The sequence below is a fragment of the Podarcis vaucheri genome (assembly GCF_965113315.1).
Source record: "Podarcis vaucheri genome assembly, chromosome: 5".
Lineage (NCBI taxonomy): Eukaryota > Metazoa > Chordata > Lepidosauria > Squamata > Lacertidae > Podarcis > Podarcis vaucheri.
This window is the reverse complement of record NC_138763.1, coordinates 37391288-37411088: the sequence shown is the minus strand read 5'-3', so window position 1 is coordinate 37411088 and position 19801 is coordinate 37391288. Positions and strand designations below refer to the sequence as shown.

At 43.4% G+C, this 19801-nt stretch overlaps 1 protein-coding gene across 2 annotated transcripts in view; it reads right to left on the bottom strand.

The window, feature by feature from the left end:
* Window positions 1-19801, bottom strand: part of SNED1 (sushi, nidogen and EGF like domains 1) — an 82114-nt gene that overhangs the window by 49770 nt on the left and 12543 nt on the right. For both annotated transcript variants that reach the window (XM_082221698.1, XM_082221697.1), the window contains exons 2-3: window positions 1140-1427; window positions 123-263 (exon numbers count right to left, since the gene is read on the bottom strand). In XM_082221698.1, the coding sequence (XP_082077824.1) occupies window positions 123-263; window positions 1140-1427 (429 nt within the window). The remainder of the gene's footprint in view (window positions 1-122; window positions 264-1139; window positions 1428-19801) is intronic.

Sequence of the window (19801 nt, the reverse complement as noted above, 5' to 3'; positions counted from 1 at the left end):
GTAAGAGAGAGAAATTGGGGCTGAGGAAATATTGCCTTGCTATTTCAATACTACTGTCTGGAAAAATGCACGCCATGTATTAGAAAGAAGACTTGCTTGCAAGGTGTGACCATGGAGTCTACCTGGGCCGCAATGCCTCCCAGGCCTGCTGAATCTCCTCCACTGCTGGCGTGCATTCCGGTGGTCCAGGTGATGGACTCGTAGTTGAAGATAGTGAAGGACAGCATGCCGTCGGTGATGAGGACTATTTGGAAGGTGTTAACCTGAAAGAAAAAAAGAACAGCACCGCAAAAGCCGCAATGAAAATGTCACAATAAACGGCAGAATTAGTTATCAGAGCCAGACTGTTTATCAGCCACAATGGTTCTTAATCCCTTCTCAGACCATAGGACCTGCCTTCTACAGAATTTAACTACAGGAAGAGGTAGAAGGTCTGAGCCTGAATTTTCAGCAAGGGCATTCCAGGTTTTTAATAGTTTTGCCACTCTCCAACATGCTTTCTGTTTGGGCTTTTGTACCTGCTATTATGATTTTTTAAAGTTTTAGTTTTTAAAACTCATTCTTTTTGTTACTGGATTGTGTAACAAATCCCCGCCCCACAATGTTTTTTTAAATCTGCCATGAAGGCTTACATAGCAGAAAGGTGGAATGTAAATGTTTGAAATAAATAAAAGTTTAACTGCTTCAGCAGCTAATTACACATTGTAGTTTGCAGCTGTAAAACATGAAATAGAATACAGTGGTACCTCGGGTTAAGTACTTAATTCGTTCCGGAGGTCTGTTCTTAACCTGAAACTGTTCTTAACCTGAAGCACCACTTTAGCTAATGGGGCCTCCCGCTGCCGCCAGAGCACAATTTCTGTTCTCATCCTGAAGCAAAGTTCTTAACCCGAGGTAATATTTCTAGGTTAGCGGAGTCTGTAACCTGAAGTGAATGTAACCTGAAGTATCTGTAACCCGAGGTACCACTGTATACATAGTGCCCTCTGGAAGTTGTTGGGTTACAGCTCCTGTAAGTCCCAGACAGCATGGTCAAGGATTATGTGAGTAGTAATTCGACCACATTGGTTACCCCAATATGCACTATGGAAAATAACCCCCTTATCCAGTACCCAGCACCAACATCCTTCGCCACTTACCGGAGAAAGCGAGTTTCCTCCAAAAAAGGTGACCTGGTACCAAGTGGCCACGAATACCCATTGGGCAGAGAACTGCGGGAATTCTGGGAAATATTGCTGGATGTCCTTAGTGGCCCTCATCAAAATGGCTTGGTCCTTAGTTTCCCGGTAATGCACTTGCCCTGCACGCCGGTTATCTACGTCTGCCCAGAAAGCAGCAACCACGCGCCGGTCATTGGAGATGGGGAAAGCCACTGGTGTAAACTGAGACACTTCTTTCAAAAAGGAAATGATTCCATTGTTGTTGACCTAGACAGGAGAAAAAAGTGAGGCATGGTGGAAAAGGAAAAAGGGTAAACAATCAGGGGATTTGAATTAAATTGAACTTGTGGGCCCTAACTTTCTGCAGTGGGTAGAAACATTGCTATGCCTGAAGGTTGTTTGTTCTCTTGCATGCCTTCCACTGGTGATTTTAAAAAAAGGATGCAGAGATGGCAGAAAAATTCAGGAAGGATCTGCCCCACAAGACAAGCCTCACACTTTAGAAAGTTTTCTTTTTCTAAGTACGTGTTCCCCCTCCTAGCCTTTAAAATGCAGGCACACCACCCTTCTAGCTTGCAGATGAGAAACTGTGTGCCAAAAAAATAATCCAGGGAACTGCCTTTCCTTTCAAACACCCCCCCTTCCCACTCTCTCCACCCCTGCCACTTGCTTGCTGCACATGAGGGCTTGAGAGCCATGGCGAAGGGGTCTGAGAAAGGAGGCAGAACAAGTCATGCCCTGTTCTCCTGCCGGAGATGGGCCAAAGGAAGGAGGAACAGCTGAGAAAACTGTGGCAGCCACAGTGATTTGAACAAACAGGGTGCAGTTCGTTTGGGTCACTCACCTCACAAGGCAGCAGGACTTACTATTCACTTCCTCATGTTAAAGAGGCAAAGGGGTTTATTCTGAAGGGACTAGGAGATGGAGGAGGTTATTTATTGCCTCTTTGGTCAAGGTAAAGACACTGGGGTATATATACACGAGCAGCTCTGCTGGAGCAGGAGAGACACCACTCCCTCTCTTAAAATCAAAACCCTTGCGGGCAGGATGTCATCTCTCCTTCCTTACTACGCTGGACTGTTTCACCCCATTTATACACCTTTGTTGATTAATATCATATCCTGAGCCTGCAACATTTGTGACTGACACAACAGAGACAGGAGGCAGAGCAGTAATAGATAGAATTTTCCACATGAAAAAGGAAGAACCGGGATCAATCTACACATTCAGAGAAGTAATCCAGCAGAGCACTCATTTGACTTTACAGTTCAGTATGCTAGTGTTGACTGCATATTTGACTGCTTAAAAAACTACCTGGAATGGAATCATATTCCTCAGCCTGCTAAGATTTCAATGGGGCAGGGAGCATTTGATCATGCAATCTCTTGCCTTCATTCTGAACTGCTGCAGTTCAAGAAGGGTGATTATCACATGCTTTTTTTCTGGGCCCACAGCCAGATCACAGTTGATCGATTTGGGTTATGTCCCAATGGGTTGGAGGGGCATTTTTTTTGAAGAACCAGATTGAAAAAGGTCTCTTGCTCCTTTTTGCTCCTTCCCTCACTACTGAATGACTCTGATTGTATCATGTGAAGCTGCATCCCTACAGATGCTGGGCTCCAACTTCTATCAGCTCAAGCTGGCATGGTCAATGGCCAGGGGTGATAGGAGCTGCAGTCCAGCAATATCTGGAAGGCCACAGCTTCCCCACCCCTGCTCTAGGGGCAATTTGCTTTGCAGATGCCTTCATGCAAGGTATTAAGCTTTAACTGCAGCCACTGCAGTCTTGATGTGGGCTCCTCTGTGCAAAACTGGTCCCACAGCAGCTTTGGAGACGATATCCTTATTGTCCCTTTCAAATTGTGTCACCTAAGGCATCCATCTTGCTACTGATTCAGATTTATTTTATTAGTATATTGCACATTGTTGGTTTGGTTAATCATCTGGTAAATTAAGCATATTATGGTTTCTGTAGTGTGTACCTCTCTGGTCAAGCAGCAGAGTTTTGACTCCAAAGTTGGCAAGGACAATTCTAAGACTAGAAACTAGAGGGTTCCTAAGTTAAACCACAAGTTCCATTGAGTTTGGCTAGGCTATGCTGCAAAGCATTTGTCGACAGCTTTCTCTTTACCGTAGCATTTTCCAAAGCAGGCAGGGAATTAGTAATAATGAGCCCCCATGTGCGGCATGCCAACATTTTTTTGTTTTTTTGCAAGCGGTGCCTTGCTTACCACCGAAAGGAGCATTTCACAAGAGAAACCCAAGCCCAAGTTAGTCCTTTGCCCCCCACCCCCAGGAAGCCCCCTCTGGCTTGTGACTCCTTCGTGTTCCATGTGCACACAAGGATCACTCACTTCTCTGGAATGAGAAGAAACCACAAACCTTCTGAACTCTGGCCTGTACAGAAAGGAGCAGGAAAATTCTGCTGGGGAAAGAAGCTAAAGCCTTGTTTGTGGATGGAATGTGGTCTGAAATGCAGGTGTGACATTGGGAGGTGGGGAGGTGAGGAGAGGAGGCTGTTTCACTCTGGTGAGCAAACTCTGAATTCAAATAATGCTTTGTGTATATGCGTGAGTGGCCAGTCATGGGCTTGGAATCTAAGGAGAGCCTGCGAATCACAGCATCATTGTACAGCAGAGCACAGGAAAGTGAAGGTAGAGTCCAGTCCCTCTGCAGATGTAAAACAGATTAAAGGCAGATTAACACAGGCAACATGAAACCTGCATGTGGTCTGCTTTGGAAGAGGAGCACCTTGAAGAGCATTGGTTGGCTACCAGAAGCTGTCTCAGTAAGGGCCAGCTCCAACCAACATTACTTTCCTCTTGGGGCTACCATCCAATTAAAAAACCCTAGCACTAGATGCAAACTCAGCCATCATTAGAGTCGACCCATTGAAATCAATGTGTCATGTTTTAAGCACGGCTAAGCCTGGATCTGACACTTGGTCAATTAATAATAGGAGTTTTAGTCAATTCATCAATTAAATATGCATATGAATGAAAAATAATCATTTTGAAGCAAGAATCATTAGTTTTGTTAGGGGAGGACATGTGACATTACTAATACGTTTCCAAAAAAATAAAAGCTGTTGACTTATTGTGTGTGTGTGTATGTGTGTGTGTGTGTGTGTGTGTGTATATATATATATATATATATATATATATATATATATGCTTTCGTAGATTTTCACGGGTACAGGAATGCAGGTTTTGGTGTCTTCGGGTGTCTTCCCGTGTAAGAGTCGGGGTGTCTAGTTTTTCTTTCCCGTGTGGCCAAATTACAAAGGTGTCGTCAACATATCTGAGCCAAAGTTTGGGTTTGTGTTCTGACTTGTCTAAAGCATTGGTTTCAAAGTGTTCCATGTACAAATTTGCGATGACCGGTGAGAGGGGTGATCCCATAGGTGCTCCTTCTATCTGTTTGTATCTTTGTCCATTGTGGATGAAGTACGTGTTGGTTAGGCAGTGGTTGGTCAGGTCCAGGATGTATTTGGGGGGGTTGTATTTGTTTTGAATGGCTGTCAAGGCTTCAAGGCTGTCAAAACTTTGGCTCAGATATGTTGACGACACCTTTGTAATTTGGCCACACGGGAAAGAAAAACTAGATAGCTTCCTCACACATCTCAACAGCCTACACCCCAAAATACAATTCACTATGGAAATAGAAGACAACAACCAACTCCCCTTTCTTGACGTCCTAATCTACAAAAAACCTGATGGCTCCCTAGGACACACTATCTACCGGAAAAAAACACACACCAACCGCTACTTACATGCACAATCACACCACCACCCTGCACAAATAAACTCCGTAGCCAAGACTCTCATCTCCAGAACCAAACGCCTGGCTGACAAAGACCACTTGACAACTGAGTTACAGAATCTCTCAAATGTGTTAATCGCCAATGGATACCAGAAAAACAGGGTTACGAAGCTAATCCAAAAAGAAACACCCCCCAAAAACCAAGACACAGAAGAAAACAATGGCATGGCCCTCCTTCCTTATATCAAGGGCACTACAGACAAAATCAGCAAAATCCTCCATAAACACAATATCAAAACAGCCTTCTGCACCAACCAAAAAATAGCCAATATCCTCAGAAACCCAAAAGACAAAATCCAGCTGGAAAACCAAGGGGTCTATGAAATACCCTGCAAAGTCTGCCCAGCCACGTACATTGGACAAACAAACAGACGAATAAATGCACGTATCGCAGAACACAAGAATGCCGTCAAAAAAGAAGAAAAAACTTCCTCTCTTTTCCAACACATGAAAGAAACAGGACACGAAATTAATTTTGCAGATTCCAAATTGCTCTTTAACATGGAACATCACCACAAGAGAATAATCATGGAAGCCATCGAGATAGAGAAACACCCTCACAACATGAACAAGCGTGATGACACGTCCCGCCTGCCAGACATCTGGAAATTAGCCCTCCCCACAAAAACCGACACCAGAACCAGAGGCACACAGAACGCCGTCACCAATCAACCACACCAGACCCAAACCCAGACCCTCTCCACAGACATATTACAGACTCCATCCAGTAGCCAAACTATAGTGGCACCTCCGGATGCTGCACCCCCCTGCAATCCCTACACAGATCTGGCTGGCACAAGGCACAAAACCACAGCTCGCCCCTATACACGAAGCCAAGCCAGAGCACAACTAAATGCAGCACAGCCATCTTCTCAGAAAAACTCTTCACAAGCTCAAGAGGTCAAGACACGAAAGCTTTAGCAACTAATCTACACTTAATGACCCACCCAGTGGTATTCAGAATATCACTCATGAAATCACCCAAGATATCCCTCAAGTAATTAAGGAACAAAAGAAGAAAAGGCACACTAATCTAGGAACTTCCTCTCTGCCCAGAACGTTGGAGGCTATACACCACACCCCTCAACAGTATTTATAGGAACTCAAACACCAGACTCTGCTCTGTTCCAGTAACAAGAAGCCGAAAGCACCAGCCTGAAGATGACGAGTGAGACCTCGTCGAAACGTCGCCCAGACACCCCGACTCTTACACGGGAAGACACCCGAAGACACCAAAACCTGCATTCCTGTACCCGTGAAAATCTACGAAAGCATATATATATATATATATATATATATATATATATATATATATATATTTAGCAGAGTAAAAAGAGTTTGGAAGCAGGAGCTAATTCACCACCCATCGTCTGTCTGATCCACACATCACTAGCATTGCTTAATAGAATAAAAAATTGCACAGAGTCCCATAGGTCAAGGGAAAAAAAGTTCTTTACTTAACAGTTACTTCATATGCACATGGATGGCTTTGGATTCTAAGCCTACAATCGTGAGAGATAGTTTCATGGGTGCTTTGTGCAGGAGGAGAGAGAAAACGCAGAGGAGGCAGGTGCTGAGCTTAGGTGTTAGGTTGGAAACCATAAACTGCATCTTCCCTATCTGTTAGTATTAACCCTGCCCTCTATTGACTGGAGGAATGCATGACTGCTTAAGCTCAGCAATAGCACTCATCTTCTAAGAAGAGGCATTCCCTCCTATGCGAGAGAAAAGAGAGGATGCCTCCCTCAAAGACAATGCTCTGGGCATCATAGGTAGGTAATATTAGACCCTGGTTTTGATGGCCTTATGACAAGGTTGGGGCTTAAACAACCATATGTATTATTTCAGTTGTGAAACACACAGTTAATACCGTATGTCATTTCCCTCCCAAACCACCATCTCCATTCCAGGCTCTACATTTCTGATACAGCAAAAAGTAACTGAAAAAGCAGTTTGCCTACCATTTAGATAGATAGATAGATAGATAGATAGATAGATAGATAGATAGATATAGATAGATAGATACTCTGAGCATATGCGAATTCACATTTTGAACTCACTTAAGACATAGCATCGCCATGGCTACAGGAATAAAACAGGGTTTGTTTCTGCTTCCCTAATGCTAAGTACATTTGCTCGTGTTGTAGAAATGATTAAAGTATTTTAAAAGTAAATAAAAATAAAAATGAGCGTTTGTGACCATATACATGCCTGGCCACACCCTTGGCTGACCCTGGCACGTCCATGCCAGCCCAAGAACTGCCCTATCATTTATTGCCCCCTGGGCAGTCATTTGGACTGCAGATCCCTGAACCCGGTCCCTGATGTCCAACCCTAGATGCACCACTGTTGAAAGTTTTTGTAAACGGTATTTAAACATTTTTTGTTATTGTTTTCTTAGGGGACTACAATATTTTTTTTGAAAAAAATCTTTAACCAGCTAATTGCTTAAGGCTGCAATCCTAGTCACACTTACCTGGGAGTAAGCCCCATGGAACTCAGTTGGAGTTACTTCTGAGTAGGCATACACTGCAGTCCTAATTCTTGTACTTGTGTCATAAGGCTTTTGATGTTAGATGCAACTACAGGAACCACAGATAATACATCTAGTATGCTCTACATAGGGCTAATGTTTGAAAATCTTTGGAAGCTTCAGCAGGTTTAGAATGCAGCTACAAAAATATTGCTGGGCACACACACATGAGATCATATGACACCATTCTGCAGCAGCTGCACTGGTTACCAATCTGGTTTCCAGCATAAGCCAAAGTGTTGGTGATCATCAGCCCTAAATGGTTTAGATCAGGAGACCTTAGGCTTGGGGGCTGTCTCTTCTCAAATCATCCTGCCTGCTCCTAAAGAGACCTCTGTGGCTCACCTTGGGTGGAAGCATGGATGAATGGGATGAGAGAGGGGTCCACCTTGATTATGAAACACTTTGTCCTGTGAAACATGGACACAAAAGACCCATTTTGCTCTGGCAGGATTTTATTTGATGAGACAGATAATATTTATGCTTGACATTAACACCTGAAGCTGTCTCCTTGGTTGATTATTTTATATATTGCTGACCTGATATTTAAATTTTAAATGCTGCAAGTTGCCTTGACTGGTGCTTTTTCACCAGAAGGGCAGCATAAAACTTTGCAACAGAATGCATGAACAAAAGAATAAAAAAGCAATAAAACACGCACAAGTTAGGAGAGTTCAACACCCCACCAAAATCCTAGGTATTTTGTTCTAGCTCAGCAGTGAGAACAATCATGTCTCATTGGCTCTCAACTCCATGCCATTCAGTTGTGGACTAGCTTGCCACAGCCTTAACAAAGCTACTTCCCACACACAGGCCCAGCATGGGTGAATTCTACGAATGCCTAAACATTCTTCCAAAGCCTGCAAAGTCACCCTTTCACCATGTAGACTTGGTTCTTAACTTTGCTATACACCAGGGATGGAGAACCTCAGGTCTGAAGGCCAAATGCAGTCGTCCAGACTTTTCTGTCTGGCCCTTGGAAGCATGGATGTGGCCAGGGAGGTGCAGGGGGGCAGCTGCCACCCCCAATCAAGTAAATACCGTATTTTTCTCTCTATAACACGCAGATTTTTTTCTCCTAAAAAGGAAGGGGAAATGTCTGTGCGTGTTATTGAGCGACTGTGTGGTCCCTGGAGCCGAAAAATCAGGCAAAAATCAAATCGTGCTTCACGGAGAAGGGAAACCTGAAAAGAGGAAGTGGCTGCTTTCCTGCATTCTGCCTCAGGGTCTTACTGCCCACCCTCCTCTGTTTCCTTGCTGTGTTTGCTCAAACGGAACAAAGAGCAGGGAAAGCCCCTCCCCTCCAGGCAAGCAGAGGGGAAAGCAGAGTATCGTTCCTTCCTCTCTGTGCTCCGGTGCTGCTGAAAACATGCAGGTGGGGGGGGGGGAGAGAGAGAGAGAGAGAGAGAGAGAGAGAGCTGGCTGGCTTGGGTGCTTGGGTGGGGGAAAACTTTTGCCTTCCTTTCCTCCCTCCCGTTATAGCCCTCTCCTGCATTCTTAGCCAGCTGCTTTTCTGCACACCCCTCTCGTGCTCCTTGTCCCTTCTGTGTTTTCCCTTCCCTCCCCACTTAAAATGTGGTTACAAAGCATGGATCCACATGGATCCTCAGGATCTTTGCATTGGGTCACCCCAAATTCACCATCAGAGCACATAGCATGTCCATGGCTACAGCCTGCCCCCCAAAAATCATGCACCCACTGTTGCCTGGGGCTGCAATGGTGCAAAAATGTGGTTACAAAGCATGGATCCACATGGATCCTCAGGATCTTTGCATTGGGTCACCCCAAATTCACCATCAGATCACATAGCATGTCCATGGCTACAGTCTGCCCCCCCAAAATCACGCACCCACTGTTGCCTGGGGCTGCAATGGTGCAAAAATGTGGTTAAAAAGCATGGATCCGCATGGATTCTCAGGATTTTTGCATTGGGTCACCCCAAATTCACCATCAGATCACGTAGCATGTCCATGGCTACAGCCTGCCCCCCAAAAATCACGCACCCACTGTTGCCTGGAGCTGCAATGGTGCAAAAATGTGGTTAAAAAGCATGGATCCACATGGATTCTCAGGATTTTTGCATTGGGTCACCCCAAATTCACCATCAGATCACATGTCTGTGGCCACAGCATGAAGCACAAAAATGATACATCCACTGTTTCATTCAGAATGTTTTTTTCCCTTGTTTTCCTCCTCTAAAAACAATGTGCGTGTTATGGTCAGGTGCGTGTTATAGAGCGAAAAATACGGTAAATAAAAATACTTAACTGACCAATTGCATTGCAAATAACTTAGTTCTGCCCCCCAACATAAAAAGCCTCCCCCCAAATAAATCCTGGCTATGCCCATGCTTGGAACTCTCTCCAGGCAACACAACCCTTCGCAGACACACTTCCATTACCATGGCAAATCCTACACTGGTCCTTCTTTGGATGTTGTGTCTGGTTAGAATGTGTCTTTGATAATGTTTCTTGCTTGCCAAGAAGGAGTCTCGAGAAGGATGTGTGAGTAAGTTAACATGTGCTGCGCCACCCACTTTTGATCCTGGCCCTGTCCACTACTGGGATGTGGCCCCCAGAAGATTGTATGGATGGGAATGTGGCCCTTGAGCTGCAAAAGGTTCCCCACCCTTGCTGTACATGTACGAAGCCCAAACTGAATTCAGGTAAGGAAGCACAAAAGGAGCAGAAGGGATGCATGCTGGTAAGCCTACAACCTCTGGTGCATCACCTTCATTGAGTTTACCATCCACAATGAATTTGAGGGTGAAGGTCTGAAGGACGGAGTCACCTCTACTTGTAGAGACTCACCACATGATTCAGAACCCTGGAAATTCAGGGCTTCCAAATTGCTTGGAGAGCCCAGCATTAAGTACAATACAGCAGTGTCCCCCTCAAGCTTATGGAAGGATCAAAACTGACTGAGAGGGAATGGGACTTGGCAGTGGACTTCCCCTTGCATGTTTCCTTACATACACGTAGTCTGAGCACGCAAGCAGGGCTTACCTGCAGTCTAGATGGCAGAGAGACAGAGAGGGAGTTCTGAAGTCATGAGACAACATACAAGTGCATTCTTCTTAGAAGTCATTGAGGTCATGAGAGATTTTATCAAACATTGTAAGGAAGGAACCATTTTGGCTCAAAGAAATGGAACTGTCATAGGCAAAAGATGGAAGCACCAGTATTACTTCTGGTACAATTTATGAGCATCAATTGGACAGATTTTAAGACTACAGTGTACCTCTGGTTAAGAACTTAATTTGTTCTGGAGGTCCGTTCTTAACCTGAAACTGTTCTTAACCTGAGGTACCACTTTAGCTAATGGGGCCTCCCACTGCCGCTGTGCAGCCGCCACACAATTTCTGTTCTCATCCTGAAGTAAAGTTCTTAACCCGAGGTACTACTTCCAGGTTAGCGGAGTCTGTAACCTGAAGCATCTGTAACCTGAAGCATCTGTAACCCAAGGTACCACTGTACATCTTATGACTCAAAACAAAAATGGAATCCCATTGGGATTAGTTCATCAGACTGGCCCTGTCAAATTTATAATTGGAACAAAATCATGTAAGGCACTGAAAGACAACGAGCTTTTGTTGTTTTTCAGTTTTTATAGTAAAGGAATAGAATTCATAGTTGGTGGTGGAGGGTGAACAATGGGCAGGAATGTAGCTGAAAGGAGATTCATTTACAAGGAAAACAAGAGGTTTTTAGCCCTTATTATTTCATGTATCAATAGTCTGTTTAAATGACCCTACAACGCCCTAACACGGCCTGTTTTTCCACTCAAAAAGGATTACCACTCGTACCAGGTATGTATCTCCAATTCTTGCAAGGAAAATAAGGCAATTTCAATTATGGATGCATCTGAGAGTAGGGCAGCTTATCAAACATATTTTCATGCAAATAAATCCCAATGAAGTTCTACATAAGATGAAGTTTAAGAGCTTTGAGAGCAATCTTATCACAAAAAGTTTCTGCTAAGAAAAGTTAAAGTTAATAGGTCAAAGTTAATAAATTATAGTAAGTCAGATCACATAACCCAATGCTTAGACTGCTGATGGGGGTTAAAACATGTTTCCTAGTTTTCAAAACCTATCCTTTTCTGCTACCAGCATTTTGGTATATCAATAAACTTGAAGGATTGAATTTATTTATTTATTTGGAGTGAGGTGGGCATTGATAGGGAAGGGAGCAATGATACCATTGCACACTAGTGGAAGAGGACATGCCATCTGTGTGTACAGATGACAATGATTTAACAACTCCTCAAGTGGGCTGCATGGCATACAGGTATGGACACTTGCAGTGATGTCTACAAAACTGCTTCTAGGAATCCTGAAACAATAGCACTTCAAAGGTTGAACTTTGTACACAGCCTAAGTAATGTACACAAAGCATGCACACCTAGGGCAGCCTACACACACGGCCCCTTGTGTCACACCCACATATTACATCTAAAGCACTCTTATATCACTTTAACTGTCATGCCTTCCCCCAAAGAATCGTGGGAACTGAAGTTTACCAAGAGTGCTGACCTCACAGACTTACGCAACCCAGAATTCTACAGTTCCCAGAATTCTCTGGGATTCTTAAAGTGGTTTAAGAGTTCTTTAAATGTAGTGTGGATATGACTAACCCAGAGAACCTCTACATTTGCTAACTGAAAATCATAGCTGCCAAATATTAACGAGCCCTGCATCCAGATGGTTAAAATAAGTGTTGAATAATCTCACCAGCAAGCAACAGAGGTTTTGTTCTATATGACTCAAAAACCTCTGTAAGAGAAGGATTGCAAAACCACCTCAAAAGTTAACAAATTCACACTCCTTGTGACCCTTTTTGACATTCCTACTCAAACTGGTCAACATACACTTTTCCTGAAAAAAGGTTGTAAGCCCAAGAATTTTTTTACACATTGCAGTTCACTGTTGCTTTGTTTCCCAGCTGGGTTGCAGGGAGAATGAAAAACAAAAAAACCCTCTAACCTCTACATGTTCTTGATGCTAGGGCTAGAGCTTACCGGAGCATATTGCTGAAGAATTTGGTATAGCAACCCCTCAGGTCAGCATTTTGTATGAGGCAAACCCTTCTGTGTAAACACATGTTGAGTTATTGCCATGACTAAGGGGAATAAGATTACTGTTTCATAAATTCTTAGTAACCTTTTAATGTCCACATGGGAACATTCTTCCTATTATTAAAGCAATATGGGATGAAGCAGAGGCCAAGATTTTCAGAAAGAGCTGCCTAAAGCTAGTTGGGATTTTTCAAAGCAATCCAGGTTATTTAGATGCCAGGAGCATGTCCACAGAAAACAAAACAAAACGAGGATGTCACAGCAAACAGCCACTGAGAGCCTCAGCACATTTACATGGAAGTAAGTGCTGCTGATTTCAGTGGTGTTTACTTTAAAAGGAGACTTGAGTTTTTAGTTTGTCATTTGAAAATGCTTTGCATGTCTTGAGTTATTAGAATGTTCTACCAAGCCTTGTCCTCTGACTACAACAGATAATGCAGGGAGTAGTTTTATTTGCCACTGCTGCAAAGCTGGGGTTCAGGAAAGGCTCATGCATTCACAAGATGGCTCATTCAATCCTTGCCCGTAGTCATGGGCGGAAATCAGTTCTATATGCATATACAGGGGAACTTAAGAGATACCAAGTCAAAATATGGAAGGATATAAGTTCAAAGGGGAAAGGATGCAACTCAGTAGTAGAGCATCTGGTTTGCATGCAGAATATCCCTGACTGAATCCGCAGATAGGCACCTTCTGATGTCTCTCTTCATCCTTCACAGTTTTAAATGACAAACTAAAACTTCAGTCCTAAGTGCACTTCATTGGAAATAAGCTCTAGCAGCATGTACTTCCACACAAATGTGCTTAGGAATGTAGCTTAAGCACACTCAGCTGACGTTGGAGATAGCCTAGGATCACCTAAGGGCATACACTGCACATTTACTCAATCCAACTATTATCTCATGTAGCCCAACAGCTTCCATTTCACATGGTGAGAGACTGTACATGCATCTATGGCATTATAAAGAACTCCCTCTTGTTTGTTCCAAACTAGCCTGGTGTATACATTTCTTTAGGGGATAACATCTGCATTCCTCACTAGCCATGTGCACATTCAAGGCAAACTCTAGAGTGGGACTCATCTGGAGATGCTCTTGTCATTTATATTTTAGGAGAGTTGGCTGAACAAAGTCTTTAAGATGTGGCTTCCAATTTATAAATAACTATTTTTGAAAGCCATTGCATCTAGATTCTGTTTGAAAATGCACATTCCTAAATTAAATGCAGATGCACTCCATGTATGTACAGAGTAGAGGTATATGAATCACAAGATCCACACTTTGCAGATATTGCGGGAAGCCACACCAGGAAGGGGGTTCACAAGTTTTCCCAGAGAGTGCCCCATTTCTAATTGTTGCCATTTGTCAGAGCCACCTGCTGATGACATATGTCATGGATGATGCACTCATGCAGAAACTGTTTTCGGAATCTAAAAAAGAAACCGAGCAGGAAAATGATAAACACAACACATGAAAGCAAAACAATTAGGAGAAAAATCTAAATTAAACCCAGAAACATCACGAAGGGGGAAAAAAAGCTCCCAAGCCAAATAATACCTAACCCCCAAAGAAGAAATCCAAAAAGTAACGCACCCACAAACATATGTGCCAATCTGGACACCACCCATGTATCTCATGCGAGAAACATAATCCACTTTAGCAAAAAGGGCAGTTGGTGTTCTTACAGAGCAATGGGCCTCTCCCATTTACAGTTAGAAGTTTTCTCTTTATCTGGAAAAGTCACAGCCCCACAATTGGGGGGGGGGAATCTTTACTTATTCCAGATGAGCTTTTGTCACATCCTGGCCAATGTCTTTAAAGATAAAAATAGAACATTCCCAAGCTTCATACAGTGGTGCAAAGAACAGCACAATCTTCTGGGTGAACCCTGCAGCTTATTAACACTCACGAGGGAGTTGTGGGGTGGGGGAGGACAGGGGAAACAAAAAGTAAACATCAGCTTAACATGCTCGGAAACATGTGGTGCCCTTCTCTAGTGGCTGACATTTAAGAAAGCTCAAAAACACAGTTCTTCAATAGCTCAAACAATTGGCAGCAGAGGATCCATTTGAAAACTCTAAAGACCTCCCGCCCCCCACCATAAGGTTGTACTGATTTTCCTTTAGTGGAAAACAACAAACAAAAAACAAGTGGTGCTTTGGAATGTTCGGACTATGGCACCTTAAAAACTAACAAATGTATTACAGCAATAAGCCTGTAATACTGTAAGACACTTTTGCTAGATGCATCAGCCACAATTTTTTTTCAAGTGTCATAGACCCTTTTATTTTTTGTTGCATGCCTTAACACAGCTACTTCTTTGCAATTTGTCTCATAGAGCACAACCACATGCATGTCTATCCAGAAGTAAGTCCCACTGAATTCAATGAGTACTGCACCTAGGTAAATGTGTACAGTGGTACCTGGGGTTACAAACACCTCGGGTTACAAACACTTCGGGTTACAGACTCTGCTAACCTGGAAGTAGTACCTCAGGTTAAGAACTTTACCTCAGGATGAGAACAGAAATCGCGCACCAGCGGTGTGGTGACAGCGGGAGACCCATTAGCTAAAGTGGTACCTCAGGTTAACAACGGTTTCAGCTTAAGAACGGACCCAACATCAGGGTCTCTTCCAGGGAGTCTTCTCTTCTCATGTGGTGACCAAAGTATTGGAGCCTCAGCTTCACAATCTGTCCTTCCAGTGAGCACTCAGGGCTGATTTCCTTAAGAATGGAGAGGTTTGATCTCCTTGCAGTCCATGGGACTCTCAAGAGTCTCCTCCAGCACCATAATTCAAAAGCATCAATTCTTCGGCGATCAGCCTTCTTTATGGTCCAGCTCTCACTTCCATACATCACTACTGGGAAAACCATGGCTTTAACTATACGGACCTTTGTTGGCAAGGTGATGTCTCTGTTTTTTAAGATGTTGTCTAGGTTTGCCATCGCCTTTCTTCCAAGGAGCAGGCGTCTTTTAATTTTGTGACTGCTGTCACCATCTGCAGTGATCATGGAGCCTAAGAAAGTAAAATCTCTCACTGCCTCCATTTCTTCCCCTTCTATTTGCCAGGAGGTGATGGGCCCAGTGGCCATGATCTTCGTTTTTTTGATGTTGTGCTTCAGACCATATTTTGCGCTCTCCTCTTTCACCCTCATTAAAAGGTTCTTTAATTCCTCCTCACTTTCTGCCACTAAGGTTGTGTCATCTGCATATCTGAGGTTGTTGATATTTCTTCCGGCGATCTTAATTCCGGCTTGGGATTCATCCAGCCCAGCCTTTCGCATGATGAATTCTGCATATAAGTTAAATAAGCGGGGAGACAATATACAGCCTTGTCGTACTCCTTTCCCAATTTTGAACCAATCAGTTGTTCCATATCCAGTTCTAACTATAGCTTCTTGTCCCACATAGAGATTTCTCAGGAGAAGCTCATTGGACTGGCAGCTGAATCTTACTTCAACGCCAGCAACAGAAAAGTAACCTGGTTCACATGTACTGTTATGCCAAATTTATAAACTAGGGTTTAATTTCACCAGATGAGCATCTTAAAAAGGCCTAGGGAAGTGAATCCACCAGGCAGGCCTTATTTCTCCTGCCCCCTGGAGGCTGACAGGTGGATGTATTTGGCAATGAAAACACATCTCCAAAGAAAGGTACTGGAAGTGCTGAGCAGCAGTTAAGGTAGCCTCCTTTGAAGATCTTTCAGCGCCAACCAGCTGATTGGTCCTTGGAGCATGCCTTCACATAGCCTCCCTGTAACCACTCATCAGATGATCATTGGTTATATGGGGCCCCTTTGAAGTCCACACAGAGGGGGAAATGCTCCTAAAAATGGGTCATTTTCCTCTCTGCAGAGAAATAAGATGTATTCAAAGTGTTTTCTCCAGTGCACTGAATACAAACTGCTTCCTCTGGAATGGGAAAGAAATACATGCTGTTTTAAAATGTAGTATTTTTTTATTTCTTTCCACAGAAAGTGGCTTGGATTTAAAGTGCTTTGAGTCCAAGTAGCTTCCTTCGGCCCCCTCAGCTGCACTATAGGGACTCCCATAGTGCAACTGATCCCAGCTGATTGTCAGGGCTTTTGATGTGCTGGGCTCTCTTGAAGCACTCTCCTTCCTTGTAAAACAGGTAGGTTTATGTCAACAAAGCATTTTTTTTAGGGGTGTGTGTGTGTGTGGACACACCCCAGGAAAGGTTCCTTTAAATCTTACACTTCAAATCACCTTATCATAGCATGGAATATAAGCAGGAAGCTTTTGAGGGAAGTGACTTGACCATATCTTCAGGTAAAATCTCAGGACTCCCTCTTCAGCACAGAGCACTACTGCAATGGTGTCAATTCGGCCCACTAGAAAAAGCTGTGCAAGATTCCCCGCACATTCACCTCTGAAGTTTGTGAGGAAAGGGAGCCTTAGCCAAGACGTAGGCCGTTCACATAGTCTTTTCCACCACAGCCAGCAGCAGAAACCAGAGTTCAGTATGCTAATGAGGGAAAACCTCCTTTAAAGTTACACCCATCTCTTCCCAAAGGACCCATGCATCAAGCTATTTCGTTTTAGTGCATTCTGGTTCCCTCGAGTCCTCCCCATGTGGTCGCTGCCAAATAAAACATTGCTATGGAGAACATATGAAATGCAGGCTGTAGGGGTCAGCTCTGAAATCATGCATGAATGGAAACTGAAGCTTAAACCTTTTGCTGTTAATACCTGTGAAAACGGGAGAAGTACATTCATCTCTTGCCATGAAAGGAATCGCTGCACTAGTTGGCGCCTCATATTTCTACAATCTGCTGCTTTGCTGTTAATCCAATATTCAGGATGAAATTCTTAAAGATATAAGTAGCTAGAGGCTAGAGACATAAGAGTTATTATCCAAGCTTAGCTTCTCAAATACTCTAAGTTGTGTGCACCATGCTCCACCTACCTGTGCAGATTTCTCTTTCGTTTGAGCTTTGTCCCACAGCACTAGAGATAGGCATGCCAAGAGAGAGTCCTCTCAGACACTACGGAAATCCACGGCGGTCACTAATGCCTTTATTGTCCCAGTGGCAGCAAAAGAATAAAGAAATCCCATTTCGTGTGTGCGTTTTTCTAGTTTTTGTGGGAATTAATAAAAATGTCAAACACACTGTGCAAAATGATATGCAGTATTACTAGCTACCCAGCAGCAGTTATCACATTTTTGGTTTTTCATTTTCTAAAAGACAAATGTTGCAGATGGCATTTGCCATGGACCTTTAAATCTTACACATATATTTAAGGTCCCCGTCCCTCCCGCTCTCTGCTGCACAAAATGGAAACCTATTCAGATTCCTCACACGAGGAGCCTAGAAATAGAGCTCAAAACTGCTTGAGCTTTGCAACCATTACCACTGGCTGTACTTAATGTTTAGAATTACACACACACACACACCATGTATAGTCCTGGTCCTGGGCAGGCGCTGGAAAATGGCAGTAGAAGACAAAAAAACTATCTTGCTGGAATGTTGGAGAGTGTGGGAGACGGGAACTGGGCCTGACAAGATCAATGAGCCAACATAGGATTGGAAGATTCCGAAATATAGGAAGCCAACTTATATTAAGCCAGACAATTTGCTCATCTAAGCTGGTGCAGTCTACTCTGGCTGGCAACAGCTCTGCAGGATCCCTGACAAAAGATATTTCCTATCAGCTGGTAACAATCCTTTTTACCAGGTGATACGGAGAACTGCACCTGGGACCTTTCACAGGCAATGCATAAATGCTATCGCTGTCAATGTCCCCATCTCATAATGAAAGTTTTGGAGCAACAACTAAGAAAGGAGTTGGTTTTTAAATATTTTGCCCACGGTGGTGATAAAATCGCTCAGAACTGGGGAGGATTTGGATTTAAAACATATGTTCATTCACTCTGCCACTTGCAAGCACCATGTTGAAAAGGAGCCCCATTCCACATTCCATATTGGAAGAGGGCAGAAGAGAGGCAGACTGGAGTGCCAAGTGTGCATGTGTGATGTTGCTAAAGGATTTGTTCAATTACCTCCTTGTGTGAAAGAGGACAACTGCTAGCATTTCCAGTGCCAGGAACAAGTCCTTATCAGTGACAGAGACCAGCTGTGTGACCTGGGAGGCAAGGCAGAGGACGGACACACACATTTTTGAATAGGATTTGATGAGGAGGGGTGGTGATTGAGATTCTAGCCTCCCTGCTAGACCTTTTCATGTTCCACGAGGAAGAAAGCCTTTACTGCACCAAGAAAATCTATCTAGTGGATAGACTCATCCTCAGCCTGACTCATCTTTGCCTTGCACTTGGTGTTGCCTTTTACAGCACTGCCAAAGGCAACCCACTAAAAGTCTGGCTCTGTTACAAAGGATAGGAGCATTTTACAGCCATTCTGTAGAGATTGGAGCTCAGCCAGTGTGGTCTGGGTGGGGGCGACGTATGCAGGAGGGCTGTGTGATTTTACTGATTAAAAAAAACACACACCCAACCCTCGCTAACAATAAGCAATGAAAAGGAAAATAGTACACAACTCTTCTCCAAAACCATATGCTGGGCAGGATCTCAGGTGGATTATAAAATTATTACATAATACTATTACAAGCTACAAAACTACACCCCAACACATTAGGGTAACAAAGGGAAGAATTAAACTGGTGAAGCAAAGATGAGAGAAGTGAGGGGTGTGTGGATACGTTTGAGCATTTTTAGATTAAGGAATTTTCAAGTATAGATTCTGCCAAAACCAGGAATGGGGGGGGGGGAGAGTTCTCTTTTCACCTCGTACCATTATGAGCATGTAAAATTCTTCCTTAAGCAACCCAAAAAAAGAAAAAGGAAAGAAAAAGAAGAGAGCGTAGAGCAAAAACAGCTGCTCCCTGCAGGTCAAGGCTGAATTTTGAGATCTGCATGTCAAACAAATGTGATTTGAGTTTGGTTTCTAAAGCTGTACTGTATTTTAAGAAAAAGCTCATCAACCTACCTTAGTGTTATTAGTCCAACTATAACAAGGCAGAAAGGTTTTATTTGCTTGTAGGTTCCTGCTGGCATTATAAGGACGAATATACAAAACTGTAACTTTTACAAGTAAGAGAAGTCACAGGCACCACAGGGAACAGCTTAATATTGGGGGGTGTATTTATTCATTTAATACTGTGTATCCCACAACCTCTGATCTCCAACATCACATGAGGTTTGGGCTCAAGTATGTGCCTTTTTGTCTTT